The sequence below is a fragment of the Alligator mississippiensis genome, chromosome 1, assembly GCF_030867095.1.
Source record: "Alligator mississippiensis isolate rAllMis1 chromosome 1, rAllMis1, whole genome shotgun sequence".
NCBI lineage: Eukaryota > Metazoa > Chordata > Crocodylia > Alligatoridae > Alligator > Alligator mississippiensis.
In genome coordinates, this window is record NC_081824.1 from 327,871,009 (window position 1) to 327,885,981 (window position 14,973).

The 14,973-nt window shown below is 50.5% G+C and overlaps 1 protein-coding gene and 1 non-coding gene across 4 annotated transcripts in view; one reads left to right on the forward strand and one right to left on the reverse strand.

Annotated features, from left to right (window-relative positions):
• The window catches only part of WWC3 (WWC family member 3), a 183,232-nt gene that overhangs the window by 77,370 nt on the left and 90,889 nt on the right, over positions 1-14,973 (reverse strand). For all 3 annotated transcript variants that reach the window (XM_059720925.1, XM_019495020.2, XM_059720926.1), the window contains one exon: positions 1,147-1,276. In XM_059720925.1, the coding sequence (XP_059576908.1) occupies positions 1,147-1,276 (130 nt within the window). The remainder of the gene's footprint in view (positions 1-1,146; positions 1,277-14,973) is intronic.
• On the forward strand, positions 9,998-10,102 carry LOC132247998 (U6 spliceosomal RNA). Its single transcript, XR_009459358.1, has one exon. It is a non-coding gene; the product is annotated as a U6 spliceosomal RNA (small nuclear RNA).

Genomic DNA, 14,973 nt, shown 5'->3' on the forward strand with positions numbered 1-14,973 from the left:
AAAAACTCGGGCAGTTAAGCTTAAGTGGAGCCCCAGTCTGTCCCATTATAACAAGGGAGGCTATGTTGTTTGTTGTAATATTTATGGTTTAAATGTATTCATGCTGCAATAATTTTGTATGCTTCAGGTTTCCCTGACTAGCTCGTACATGGGGAAAGAAAGATTAATGGAATCCCTGTTGGGTCCCAGAGTTGCCAGAGGTGAAGAGAGGCGCCTTCAGCAAAGAACTGAATAGCGTTGAATAGGAATTGTTGAAGTTTCAGGTGGGCTTGATACTCATTCCTAGAAGGAAACACTCCATGGGCATTAAGGGAAGGAGATCGAGATAAGCATCACACCTAAAAAGCAGGTGCTGGCCTATGAGCTACAGACAGTGTAAAGCAAGGGGATGGCACGCTACTTTGGTATACTTTGGACTGTGTGGACTGGGGAAGGAAGAGTACCCTTGAGGTATTTAGGGTTCTGTGCACTGAACTGGGGTTGGGGGAGCTGCTTAACCCTTTTAAGGGGGCAGGAGATCTTCTTGTTGGGTGACCTATTCCTCAAATACTGAAGAGGATCTGGTTGCTTTGATGCTTAAAACCTGAACTGTACTCCTCCTTTCCCTACTGAGAAAGGTAAAGTCCCTGTCCAAGAAGGTAAACTAGAAGGTAGTTCTCTGAGGAAGGGCTGCAAGAGAGCCGGGGAGGGTCAGAAACCAAATGGCCAAGGTCTCTGAGTTGGAAGGACTTAGGGCTCTCCCCTACTCTAGAAGCCATGCCTGGCCTGGAGTCAGGGGGACTCAGAGACCAGACAAAGCCAGAGATTAGGAGCAAGCACTCTCCTGGAGGAATCTGTGACACAGGAATAAGAGGTTTTTCACCATCCTATCAGATTACATTCCAGCTACATAAACTAGTACAACATAGAACCAGCATGGCACCTCTAGCTGCTAAGGTAAAACAGAAGATGGATCAATCTGACTTAAAAAGATAAAGTAAAACAGGAAAGTTTCAGAGAAGGTCAGTGTCTCTACAGTGTCTGACATTGGCAAACTAAATCAGAACAACATGGAAATTCTTCTGCTGCCAACAAACAAAAAAAATAGGGGAATCAAGGAAGACAACTACCTTTCTACAGCTATTCATCCAGAAGCAAGTTTCTTACCTGCATGAGGTCCTGCCTTTCTTTTTCACCCATACATATAGCTTTCTTTATGCTTCGGAGTTCATTCATTATAGCTTGAGCTTCATCCAGTTTATAGTTTGTATGAGCACTTGACATCTTCCGATCAATTCTATTAACAAAAGGTAGGCAAATTCATAAGTTAATTATACAACTACCCCTAAAAAAATAAAAAGAATACTCAGGCTATATTTCCTACTCTTGCTAAATGTGTCCCTTTATTTGTATGAATAAGATGATACATTGCTTTGAACTAGCAAAACATTCAATATTCAAAACAGGAAAGGTAGGCACATAATCAAGTTATCATGAGGTAAGCCAGTTTATTGCCCATGTGCAGGCTCTGACCCTGCAGCAAATGCGGGATGCAAGTGTAATGATAAATTACCTTGCATTTACCACAGTGTTAAGAGTGGGTATCAAGGCAGGTACCACAGAAGAACTGACAAGCTATAAGTGCATATACTAGTTTCTCCCAGTGACTTGTTTGGATGCCTATACACTAAGAACTATAAAACTGACAATAAAACGGGTTCTCCAGAACTGACAAGTTTCAGGATTTTAATCTGCTGATACAGAGCTCATCCAACATAAACATGAACTTTAAACAGTACGTGGATGTAATAAAAATAGCCTTAACTTTAAAACCAACTTAGATAACAATATCACAAATGGTAAAGGCGAATTAGGGGGCAGTGTCAACTAGACAAATGTAGCATTGCTTTTAACAACAAATTTTTAGGACTCTGTTCTTATCTTAGAAGTTTCTAGTGAAGGGACTCTCAGTTTTCCTAGGACAATATTTCTGTAGTCTGAAGTTTTATTGTTAGGAAGCTCTAATATATATCCAGCTTAAAACCAGCACCATCAGGGCATTCTTTCTCTTAGTTATCAATGTCCATGACAAAAATGCCTTTTCTCCATTAACATACAGATCTCAATGCTAGTCTGAAACCAGATGACTGTCCCAGGATATTTCAAGATCATCTAACATATTTTGGATCTTTGGGTCTGGAATTCGGAAAGCGAAAGTTGCATCCTATATCAAGATCAGATAATATTTCTCTCCAACTTAAAAAGAGTAGTTAGCTCTATTTCCTTCAGGGGGAAATCTATTTATAGATGGCTCACCTTGATGCCTCAGAGCCAATGAAGAGGGATTTAGGTGCTCCATGTCTAAAACCACAGTCAGCTTGACAGCATACCTGAAGGCTTGTTACCAGCAAACACTAAGAAAAGCACTTAGAAACTACTAATTGTAATGATATTGCAAGTCTCACTATATCTGGTGTTTCTTCCTAATAGCCCCAGCTCCAGAAGTCATAAAAATAAGAATCTCAGCTTCTGTTTTAAAAAGTTTAACATCCACTTTCTCGATTGTCAGAAAAGTGAAAAGTATGAGTTTTTAAACTACAAACAATAAAAAGCACTCAAAAGTTATCATGCTTAATGGTTATTCACTCATTGAATGTTAAGGATTGGAAGCACTGGTTTAAGGTTCTGACATGATTAGACTAAATGACATTAGACTAAATGACAGAAGGAAAATGACTGTGTTCAGCAAAAAAAGATATAGCTCTCACAATTCAGTTTGATTTTTTCTACCTTTCTGCTACTACGGCAGTCCAAGTGACCTATGTCAATAATTTCTACTTGGAGCAGCTATATCTTACCAAAGAGGGAATGCATCATAAGTTGGAAACTTATACCGCCTTATTTTCTTGTATATAGCCTACAAATTTTTCAAAAAAACCATATGGTGAAATTTGGAGCTTACATCATACATGAGAAAACTGGATTTCCACAGGCGGATAACTTTGCCCCATGGGTCAGATATGGTCAGTGCCCAGGGCTGGTCAACGACCAGGGCCAGTGCACAGGGTCAGCACGTAGGATATAATGCATGTAGGATATAAGGCAAGGGACTGAATGGAGACAGAATAATCTCATGGCCATTTCATAGATGGTCACAGTGTTTCTCATTTTCTTGATGTTTGATCTGAGGAAGCACTAAGGACACACAACTGCAACCAAAGTCAGTGGAGACTGTTTTCAATGAATACAATGCTCTGAAAAGTTAAGTCCTAGACATTTTAAGTTAAGCATATAAAATTAATGGAAACTTCAGTCTTTAATCTCTGTGCCAGAGTTCTCTACCTGGGAATAAATGGGGATAACACTAGTCCAATGTATGTCGCTGGAAGGCTATGAAGATAAACCAAATTAATACTGCTGAATGTCACAGAAGAGGCTATGAAAAAAATTAGTAATTTTGTCTCCATAGCTGGGTTTGAATAACATGTAATAAACAAGATGCTGGGCTGTATTAAAACAATGAGGAGAAAGTGAGCTCCATCCCCCATACTGTGTACTGTATGTAGTCATCATCACTGGCAATCCTTTCCAGTCAAGGATGATTGTCTTCCATGACTCTCTTATTTGTGGGTTTGAAGACAGCTGACAATGCCAATCCAGGATTCACAGGTTCTACTGAAACTCAGGCACGTTTCCACAGGTGATTCTGAATTCTAGGTTGGTCCGTGACACACAATTTCTGCCATTCCAACTGTTCCTTCTTCTGTTGTTGTTGCAAGGCTTCAAAGTACTGAGATTCTTGCAACAGACTCTTCCTCCATTTGGGGCAGCCCTGAATGATAGTCTCCCAACACTTGATGGTTATGTTGCATTTTTTCAAGTTAGCCTTGAGGATGTCCTTGAAGCACTTTCTCTGCCCTCCTCTTGAGCTTCCACCTTGACTAAGCTGGGAAAATAAAACTTGCGTTGGAAGTCTGGAGTCAGATATCTAGATGAGGCAGAGAGCCAAGAGAAGTTGATGTCAGATGATCATTGCCTCGATGCTTGTAGCATTTGCTTGCAAGATGATGCTAATGTTGGTACATCTGTCTTCCCACTGGATTCAAAGGCTCTTTCACAGGTATCGTTGATGGTACTTCTCCACCAACCTGAGGTATCTCTTGTCCATTGTCCACATCAGCTCTGTACAGCAAGGGAGAGATCACAACTACTTGATAAACCATGAGCTTGTTTTTTAATCTGATATTGTGATCTTCAAACACCCATTTCCTCTGGCATCTGAAGGCTGGACTTGCACATTTGAAGCAATGTTGGATTTCTTTGTCAATGTCAGCCTTCTGCAAGAGATGGCTTCCAAGGTACAGGAAATACTCAACATTGTCCAGATTCCCACCATGAATCTGAATTACTGAAGCTAGGGACTGCTCATTAGGAGTTTGTTGGTGGAGGACCTCAGTCTTCTGAATGTTAAGCATCAGTCCCATTTTCTTGTATGCCTTGGTAAAGATGCCAATAGTTGCCTAAAGATTTACTTCTGAGTGAGCATACGTTACAGCATCACTAGTGTACTGGAGCTCAATGATTGAGGTCAGGGTGGTCTTGGTTTTGGCTCAGAGTTGGCTGAGATTAAACAGTTTACCCTCCATTTGTTAATTTAGCTCCACTCGTACTGGAGGTTTGTTGATGGTCAGATGTAGCATCACAGTAGAGAATACTGAGAAGAGTGTTGGAGCGATGATGCAGCCCTGCTTAACTCCAGTCCTAACTTCAAAAAGATTTGTGATAAATCAATTACTAAGAACCACCGCTGGCACAGTCACAGAACAGGTAACACGTGGTAATGAATTTTGGGGGGCATTCATACATCAGAAGGATCCTCCACAGCACTTCTTGGCTGACAAAGTTGAAGACTTTCGTGAAGTCAAAGAAGGTCATATAGAGAGGTTTATATTGTACCCAGCATTTCTCCTGCAGCTGGCAAGCTGTGAATATTCTGTCAGTTGTGCCTCTGATGCCCTAACCCACACTGAGATTCCAGGAGAAGCTCTTCAGCAAATGGAAGGAGACTATGCAGGAGGGTTCTTGTAGGTAGGGAGGTAGGTAGGTAATCCCTCTGTAATTCACAGTCAAACCTGAATCCTTTCTTGAATCCTGGTACGATCATGGTGTTCCTGAGATTATCTGGGATTTCTTCATCATTCTAGATCCTTAAAATGAGGGCATGGATCTGTGATGCAAGTTCCTCTCCCCCCGATTGAAGATTTCAGCAGGGATTCCATCTACTCCAGATGCCATGTCATTCTTCATCTGCTTGATGGCTTTCCTCACCTCATCAAGGGTTGGAGAGATTCCAAGACAGTCTCTGACTGGGTGTTGCGGGATGGAGTTGAGAACACTCATCAACAACAGAGTCTTGACTGAAAATATCTTCAACATGCTCCTTTCAATAGGTGTTGATGGCTCCCCTTCTCTTGATCAGGTCTTCTCCTTAGGTCTCAAGGGGGTAAGCCAGAGATGGATTTGGTGGTACTAAAGAAACCACGCATATCATGGACATCAGCAAGTTGTTGAATCTTCTTTGCCTTGTCTTCTCACTGCCTGTTCTTCATATTGCAGGTCCTCTTTTGGGTCTTTGCCTTATTCTCTGCCTGTTGATGATTCAATTTTTTTTGCTTGGAATTGGTGGCATTCTGCCAAGCACAAAAGGCATGGAGCTTGCAGTTGATCAACTCTTGGATCTCCCAGTCATGTTCATCAAACCAGTCTTGGTGTTTCCTGGTAGAGAACCAAAGTGTCTCTTTGCAGGTGATGACAGTGGACTTTAAGGCACCCAAAGCGCTGCCAACATTCTCCCATTGTTGTTTTTCACTGAAGCACTGATGGAAAAGCTCTCACTCAATTGGGTCCTTAAGCCTTTCAACACTGAACTTCCGCTGATATTGCTTGTGCTGCAGCCATTGTGTGGGAGACAGTTTCAGTGACATAATCAAGCAGATGAGTGGTGATCAGTCCAGCAATCATCAGCTACTAGCATTAGCTCAACTGATGCGGACATCTTTGCGATCCCAGGCAAGAGTGATAATGTAGTCAATCAAGCGCTAATACTGAAATCACGGGGACTGCCATGATGTCTTGTACCTGTTTTTCTGGCAGAACAGGGTGTTGATGATCGTAAGTGCATGTTCCATGCATTTGGTCATTTTCTAATAGCTTCCACAGATATTTGCTGGCATTAATGACATTCCAGAATCCTGGGTTCCATCCCAAGCTCAGAGGAAAGTCTTTCTAGCACAGACTCTCTTGCCCATTTCTCCCTTAGCTTGACCCATTTTACCTCACTGCTTCTAACCTGTCACTTCCTCACCCCTGGCTCCTCAGCACAGTCTCACTCTCCTCCCCTAGCTAATCTTAAGGGTCTACTATTCAAGCTTCTCTTCCAAGTGACAGTTTCCTTCCAACGAGTCCCAGTCTCCACTGTGGCGGGCCAGTAGGGGGCGCTCCTGCATTGAGCTGCCCACCTCCCTGCGCCCAACCACCTTCCAGGCTCTGAGTGCCTCCCTTGGGGTGCCTCCCATCCGGCCAACCCCTTCCCTGGAGCACACCCGCTAGCCTGGGGTTCCCGCTGCCACCATCCAAGGCTCTGGACTCACTTCTGGCTCTGCGCACCTTGGAAAACGCAGGCCTGATCGTCCAATAGGTACTAGACCTAATACCAGCACTTGGGGCACTTCCCCAAGTCAGGGGCTATTTAGGAAAGCCTCCCTTAGTCTGCAGACCTAAGGGGCCTCCTCGGCATAATTTAGACCCACCCCTCAATAAGTCTCCCACACCGGTCACAAAGGAGCACTTTATTGATTACAGGGGTAGGGCGGAAACAGGGTCAAAGGTAGAGCAGTATCATAGAAATATCAGAGGAATATCAAAGGAATCCCATAGAGCAAACCAGGGTGGCTGATGTAGCCGTTTAAACACGCATCTGAGTTACTGAAGCTAAATATCTAATCGGATCTCTAGTAGCTTACTCACTCGCATCATCCAGAGGTGGTTGGAGTTTCCTCTGGAGGCAGGGCACTCTTGGAGCATGCGGTGATGAGGAGAGAGCCAGGTTCAGATTCACCTGGATGACCGCATGGCTAATCGCTGCCTTCTTCCTGGCCCGGGCCCTTAAATAACTCCTCTGACCTCAGCAGCCCAGTCCAATCGAAGCTGCCAATACTGGCTACAAACCGACCCATCTCCCAAGCATCTCTGGCTACCTGGGCCCACGCGCAGGGCCGGGCTTCCCCCCCCCCCCCCCCCGCCCAGGTGACCAGAGCATTGCCTCCCAGGCACCAGGCTTTTGTCATGCAGACAAGGGGGGAGATCCCCGCCCTAAGGGATTCAACAGCAGCCTCTCAGGCTGGCTGAGACAGATCTCTGGAGAGGGGCACCGACGGTGGCATTTCTGCCACATCCACCAATGGACTTGATGTCTCAGCATCAATCTTGCCCTCCCCACACCTTGTCCCAGTCTTTGATCATCCAGTCACACTTTTATTCCACCCCTTTGGTCCTTATCTCCTTCTCTCACTGTCCCTACAACTCTGGCTTCTAGCCTGCCTCTCTCAATGCCTCATCCAATCTGTCTCCACTCTTGGCCCCCTACAAGGTTAGTCTCTTTGCCAGGCTAGACTGTATTCTTTTCCTGCATTTTAAGCTCCTTGTCAGATCTGTCTTGTTCTCACACTCATTCCACTGATCTGGCCCCTGGTCCCATTCTCCTTGTCCAGTGAGGTAAAGTATGAAGAGCTTTTATCTCTTACCAAATATGAAGAGATTTTATCTCAGTGTCCCCCTTTCTGCCCACAGACAACTGGTCAGGCTTTTGTTTCCTCTGCTCAAATCAGACTGCTTCTTCACTCTATGCCAGTAGAGACTGAATGTTTGTCCCCTCCCCCTGCAAAGTATGCCATGTTAAGCCCAACCCAGCTGGGAACAGGGATAAGAGCACCGGTTATCCACCTGTTTGGACTCAGGGCACTCTCACTGCACCTGAGGGACCATAACATTTGTGAATTAAGTGGCACAAATGTCAAACCCCCCCACCCCAGCAGTGTGGGGGGGGAAAGGAGGGGGGAAGGGGAAGCCAAAGCCTGTGATTAACTACTTAGCTTATCAGCTTATCTCCTCCAACTTCACAGCACCATTCAAAGGACCTGGTGGCACCCCAGGATGCCCCAGTACCCTGGCAGAGAATCAGTGCATTGGAGAGGAAGTCCAGCTTTGCCGCTGTAATTTTGGACTACAGCATAATCAGTCACTCAATGGTGGGGGGAGGCATGTTGATACATGTGTAGCTGCAGAAGCAGTATTAACTTTAATGAGACAGAGACTGTTCTTTTGTCCTGTGGGGGATGACAGCTGCATAGTCCAGTTAGCACTGGGAGCTGTAAGAGGCTCAGGCATGCTCAATGAGACACACTCTTTCTAGAATCTAGTTGTTAAGCTCTAGCAAGTCTCTACTAAACAAATGTGGACTGCAGTATTCTAAAGCCTTATAGCTTTGCCAAATCTGGATGGATTTTCCTAGGGGTGGCAAAATAAACAAAAGCAAATAAACAAAAACCTTGCCAAATGTGAAGTGCTGACACCTAAAACTTGAAGATGGGGTGGAGGGGGGAAGACACGTCACCAGAACAGATGTGGTGGGCTAAACAAAAAAGTAAGCCCTGTTCTCAGAAATGGCTGAAAACTTTCCAGTTAAATTTTCAAAAACAAAGGAAAAAAAAGTCAGCCCAGAACAGATATCATTGGAAATTTCACAATAAATGGTTTTAATTTAGCAAAGTCATAAGCAATTAAAAAACAAAGGTTTATAATGAAAGTACTGGACAACCTTAATAATAAACAGGGTTAGTTAGAAACGTCTCCTATAATAAAAATCCATTCCTACTCTCCTAGGCCAAGATCAAGACTATTGAATCCAGATAAAATATTATTACTGACTTTCATTAAAGTTGGTTTTCACCCTTAACTGCTCATAAAGCCATTCTGTACAAAAAGGCTGTTTAAAACCAGATACTCACTGGGCGTGTCTACATGTTCATTAATGTGCAGTAGTTACTGCATGTTTAGTTTAGTACTTGCTTAAGTACTAACTAAATACGTAGTAACTACAATTACTGTGCAGTAGAGCCAGCACACTTTTTTGTGATGCTTACCATGCAGTAGTTTATTAGCAATTTTTGACTAGCATACTACTGCACAGTAAGCATCTCATATAGACGCACCCACTAAGATGTAAACCCCCAAATGCAATGATTTCTAATGTTGCCTAAGACTCACTTAAAGCTAAATAAAGAACATGATAGAAAAGGCAAAGGCTACATGGGACTCCTGCCATTTTAGACTTGGTAATCCCATGAAAATGAAATTTAAAAATACTTTTGACATGGCCAAGAGAAGACAGAAAGTAGTCTTGGAAGACAAAGTTTTTAAGACATGTAACAAGAAGATAGGAATTTATAAGATGACTGAGTTTAAAGAAGCTGTCAAAAAATGGAAATTTTCATTTAAAAGAGGGGAAATAAACCTGTTTTATTTTCTGATGATGCACTTGCTCTGTAAGAACTGATGAAACAAATTATCAGACTTGCATATAAGTAGAAAGAAAATATTCAAAACAAAGTTTAAAAAAAACTTCACTGCAAGGCTTTTTTATAACACAAACCCTGTGGCTCATAAACCAAGACGCCACAGTGAAGAACACTGCTCGACAAAGCAAGTGTACACAAGAAACAATCTTGAAGAAAATGCTAGGCCTGTGTGAAGCGGCTAGTATTTGCTTTGGATTCGGCCGATTCACGGGACAATGATTCAATTCGGTGATTCGAATCAGTGTCCCGAATTGATTCATCCGAATCTGATTCAGAGATTCCTGCTGCCCCCCACTACCTCACACTGCGTGAGGGCTCTGCTACGAGCCCACAACAGCTCCGACAGCCGCTGCAGCAGCCAGTGAGTGCAGGGCTTTTCTTTCTTTCTTTCCGGCAGCACATATAATAAAATTGGAACGATACAGAGAAGATTAGCATGGCCCCTGCGCAAGGATGACATGCAAATTCGTGAAGCGTTCCATATTTTTTTTTTTTGTCACGGTGTGATGTTCTGAATGTCCTGGAATGGTTTCTCTTTGGTGTGGTTTGATGGTTTTTTTGCTTTCTGTACCTGATCTTTTGTGAAATAAAGTTGTTAAAAAGTCAAAAGTCAAAGTCTTTCTTTCTTTCCTTCTTTCTTTCTTTCAAGATGGCCGCCGACAGCTGAAGCCCTTCTAAGCTCCTCCAGCTCAGGTGCTTTCAGCTCGTTGCCTCGCACTCCCTGTCCCCCTTTTCCTGTCCCCCCCCAAAAAAACCCTTGCCTCTCCCCACCCTGTCCCTGGGGACCCCCTCCCTGCCCCTTCCCCCCACTTTCTGAGCCTTTGTCCCCTGGGCTCTGGCAGCCTCGTTTGCCTCTGCCCCTCCCCCACCCCCGCCTGAGTTGTCCCTTTGATTTCTGCTTCCTCCCTCCCCCAGGGCCCCTTCCCTTGGTCCCTGCCATCTGCCCCTGCCTTGGGGCTTGCCCTGAGCCCCTGCGGGGTTGCTCTGCCCCCCCTCAGGCCGATTTTGGGGCGTTTTCAGCCCCCTCCCAGTCCCAGTCCCCCGTGTCAGCCTGAGGCTTTTTTTTTTTTTTTTTTGCTGCGCTTCGCAGTTTAACCCTGTCCTGGCGAGGAATGGCGGCTCCTACGCCTGGCAGCTGGCATGAGGATGTCTCTCAGGACCTCCCACTGTCTCATGGCCTGAGGGTTCATGCCCCTCTCCATGTGGGGCTCGAGGCTTGCGTGGAGGCTCTGGCCGCCCTCCTGGGATGGCGTACCATCCGCTACGCGGGGCGCGTGAACACGGTCCCGATGATCTATTTGAGCAAGCCCGCCTTGGTTGGCAGGGTGTGTGTGGAGGGCCTGGACATTGCGGGCATCCACTACCCTGTCACGCCCCTAGAGACTCAGGCAGTGAGGGTGGTGATTTCCAATGTCCCACCGCACGTTTCCGATCGGGAGCTGGCCAGGGGACTCGAGGCCTATGGGGTTCCTGCGAGTCCTTTTCGCCGCCTGCCGATGGGAAACAAGAACCCTCAGGGCAAGCACGTCCTGTCCTTTTGGAGGCAGGTCTTCATGCTCCTCAAGGAGGGCCCCCAGTCGCTGCCTCGCTCCCTGAGCCTAACGCTCGAGGGGCGGCAGTTCATTATCTATCTATCTGTGGGAGAGACCACGTGCTTCAAGTGCAGGGGCTCCTCCCACCTGGCCGCGCAGTGCCCTCGGGGCAAGGCGGCCGGACCATCGCCGCCTGCGGCAGCGCTGAGAGACGGCGCGTCGACCTCTGGGGCACGCGGCAGGCCCAGGGAGGCTGGGAGCTCTTCCTCCCGACCTCCTTCCCCCCCCATTCCATCTCAGGGGACCGGGGTCTCCAGTGGGAAGCCATCGTCCAGCCGAGGGGCTGGTGCTACTACCGTGGCCCCACCGCCCCCTCCCCCGTCTGTGGCGCCCCCTGCCCTTGGTGCGGCAGCCCCACCGGGTGGAGGGGCGGACGCTTCCCCTTGCCCCCTGCCTGCCCCGGCCGAAGTGGCTGGGGTGGCCGGGGACTGCGGAGCTGGAACCTCATCAGATGATGGGGCTCGGGCATCCTCCCAACCACCCGACAAAGAGAGGGAGATGAGGGGGGCCTCTCAGGACACCCCATCCCTGACAGACCCCTCCTCGGCCAGTGCCGAGGGCCCCCCCACTACAGAGCCGGACCCCACTCCGGCTGCCACACCACCCGCCCCGTCGGATGTAGCCACCGACGAGGCAGACTTAGCGGGTGGGGGGGGAGGGGCCTTCAGGGGTCCCCCTCCCCTCGCCTGTCCCCCAGCCTCCGGAGTCGGGCGGCAGCAGGGATAGTGGCAAATGTCTCTCTTCCGGTGGCCTGGCCCCGGGGGTGGCGGGAGAGCCCGCTGCCCCTTTGGTCAAGCCCCAGCCTACCGGAGCAGATGGGGAAGTTAGCGAGATGGAGATCCAGCTCTCAGAGTCTCGCAAGAGGCGTCGTGAGCGGGATGGCCCCTCCCCCCCCAAGAAGACAGGGAATGTCCTCGCGGAGCCGGTCCTCGACTCGGACGACGAGAGGCGGCTGATGTGCCTGGACATCGAGGGGGTCGACGCTGCAGTTGCGGGCGAGCTCCCGCCGGGGGTGTGGCCTCGCCGCTCTTCCGTAGGCAACATCCACCCCAAGCTGGCGGAGCCCCCCTGGGTCCCTCCTGACTATGGGGGACTCCTGTCCTTGCTGAAGCTAACCAAGGGGCAGAAAAATGTAGCGGGGCACATCACCCAGTGGTGTGCGGACCCCAAAGTGTTTGTCAAGGCTGCCAGGGCGGCAGTCAAGCTCATGCAGCAAGATCGGGGCACACGTCAGATGGCCTACCGTCTGGACAAGCTTGCCCAGAGGGTGAGAGTGGAGTGGGGCCTGGGCGGGTCCCTCGACTACAGTAGGGCACGGTAGGCCTTCCCTGACCTGTCTGTATTGCCTTGCTCTGCTCTTGGGTGCTCGCTCTTCCACCCGCACTCTGCTTTGCTCCTCCTCTCCCACACCCACACCCATGGCAGCCACAACCATTGGCACCTTCAACGTCAACGGCTGTCGAGACGCGGTGAAGCGCGAGGCTGTCCTGGAGCTCCTGCGACAGAAGAGGATGGCCGTCGCCTTCCTACAAGAGACCCACTCTGACAGGTTCAACCAGGCGGCCTGGCGGGCTGCCTGGCGAGGACAGGTGTTCCTGAGCCACGGCACCAACCTCCGCGCGGGGGTCGCGACACTCTTATCGCCGAAGCTGCAGCTTGACGCGGCGGTGCCGCGGGAGGTCGTCCCCGGCCGCCTGCTGACCGTCCGCGTCACCCTCGCGGAACACCGTCTGCTGCTCGTCAACATCTACGCGCCCTCCGATGGCCAGGAGAGGGTCGCTTTCTTTGAGAGCTTGGCTGCCCTCCTGCGCGACGCTAGCGAGGATGATGACCTGCTCCTCCTCGGGGGCGATTTCAATTGCACCACTGCCCCGCGCCTCGACCGCACAGGGCCTGAGACCCACCTGCCCTCCGCTCGCAAGCTGCAAGCTGCCCTGGAGGGGGCAGACCTCGTGGACGTCTGGCGAGCCCTGCATCCCGATGCGCGCCAGTACACCTGGGCCAAGATGAGTGCCGGCGGTCTCACCATGGCTCGCCTCGACCGCCTTTATATCACCAGGCACCACCTGCCACTCCTGCGCAGCAGCCGCATCGCTCCCTCGGGTCTATCAGATGACGGCCTGGCCTTCAGCGAACTGAGCCTGCCGGGGAGAGCCTGTGCACGGGCACCGTATTGGTGTTTGAACGTTAGTCTGCTCCAGGACTCTTATTTCCGGGACTGCTTTGCCCACTTTTGGCGGAGGTGGGAGGCTGCGAGACCGAGCCACTCCTCCTGGAAGCTGTGGTGGGACGTGGGCAAGGTCCAGACCCGAGCCTTCTGCCAGCAGTACACCCAGCTGGCCGCAAGCGAGACGCACCGCCGTATCCGGGAGTTGGAGGAGGACGTGGCAGAGCTCGAGGCTGCTCTGCTGGCCGCTGGCAGCGACGCAGCACTGAGCGAGAGCCTCCGGCTCCGCAGGAAATGCCTGCGCGACTTGGCGGAGAGCGCGGCCCGCGGCGCGAGGATCCGCGCCCGCTGCCAGGAGCTGGTGGAAACCGACGCCCTGACCCGCTTCTTTTTCGACCTGGAGCGGCGGCGGGCAGCGAGCAAAGTCTTGGACCATCTCAAGACTCCTGAGGGCCGGGTCATTACAGAGCCGGGCAAAGGCCGCGAACGTGCCGTCGCCTTCTATCGCGACCTGTTTGCGGCCGAGCCGTCGTGCCCCGAGGCCACGCGGGAACTCCACGAGGGCCTACCACGTCTCGATGCCCTAGAGGCCGGCGAGCTGGAGCGGGACTTGTTCCTGGAAGAGCTGGCGGCCGCCACAGCCGGCCTCGCCTCCGGCAAAGCCCCGGGCCTCGACGGGCTGCCTGCCGACTTCTACAAGACCTTCTGGCCTCTCCTCGGCCACAGCCTCCTGCGCGTTTTCCAGGAGAGCCTCGCCGACAACGTCTTGCCGATCAGTTGCCACCGAGCGGTGCTGACCCTGCTGCCCCAGAAGGGAGACCTGGGCTACATGAAGAACTGGTAGCCGGTCTCCCTGCTGTGCGCAGACTACAAGATTCTGGCCAAAGCGCTGGCCACCCGCCTCCGCGCGATCATGGCCTCTCTCACCGGGCCTGAGCAGAGCTACTGCGTGCCGGGCAGGACCATACAAGACAACCTGTTCCTGCTGCGGGACCTGCTCACGGCTAGCGAGCTCTTTGGCCTCGACGTCGGCCTCTTCTCTCTCGACCAGGAGAAGGCCTTTGACCGCGTGGGCCACGCCTACCTCTTCCGCACGCTGGAGGCCTTTGGCTTTGGGCCCCTCTTCACCGCGGCCCTCTGGGTCTCGTACCGGGACATTTCCAGCCTGCTCAAGGTGAACGGGGTGCTTTGCGCTCCGTTCCCCGCGCGCAGGGGCATTCGCCAGGGCTGTCCGCTGTCGGGCATGCTCTACGTCCTGGCCATTGAGCTGCTGTTACACGCGCTGCGCCGCCGCCTGAGTGGGGTGGCCCTGCCGTCGGCCACGGGCCCATCCGCTGCCCCTTGTCTCCGGCTGTCGGCCTATGCGGACGATGTCACCATCTTCCTCGCCACCCAGGAAGACGTGCGGGCTCTGGCAGATTGCCAGCGGGCCTACAAGCGCGCCTCCTCCGCCCGCATCAACTGGGGCAAGAGTGACACTCTGCTGCTTGGCGCATGGACTGGCAGGCCTCCGCCGGATTTGCCGGGGGGCCTCGCCTGGCGCCGCGAGGGACTCAAGGTCTTGGGCGTGTTCCTGGGGCCGACGACCTTCATGGCGCGC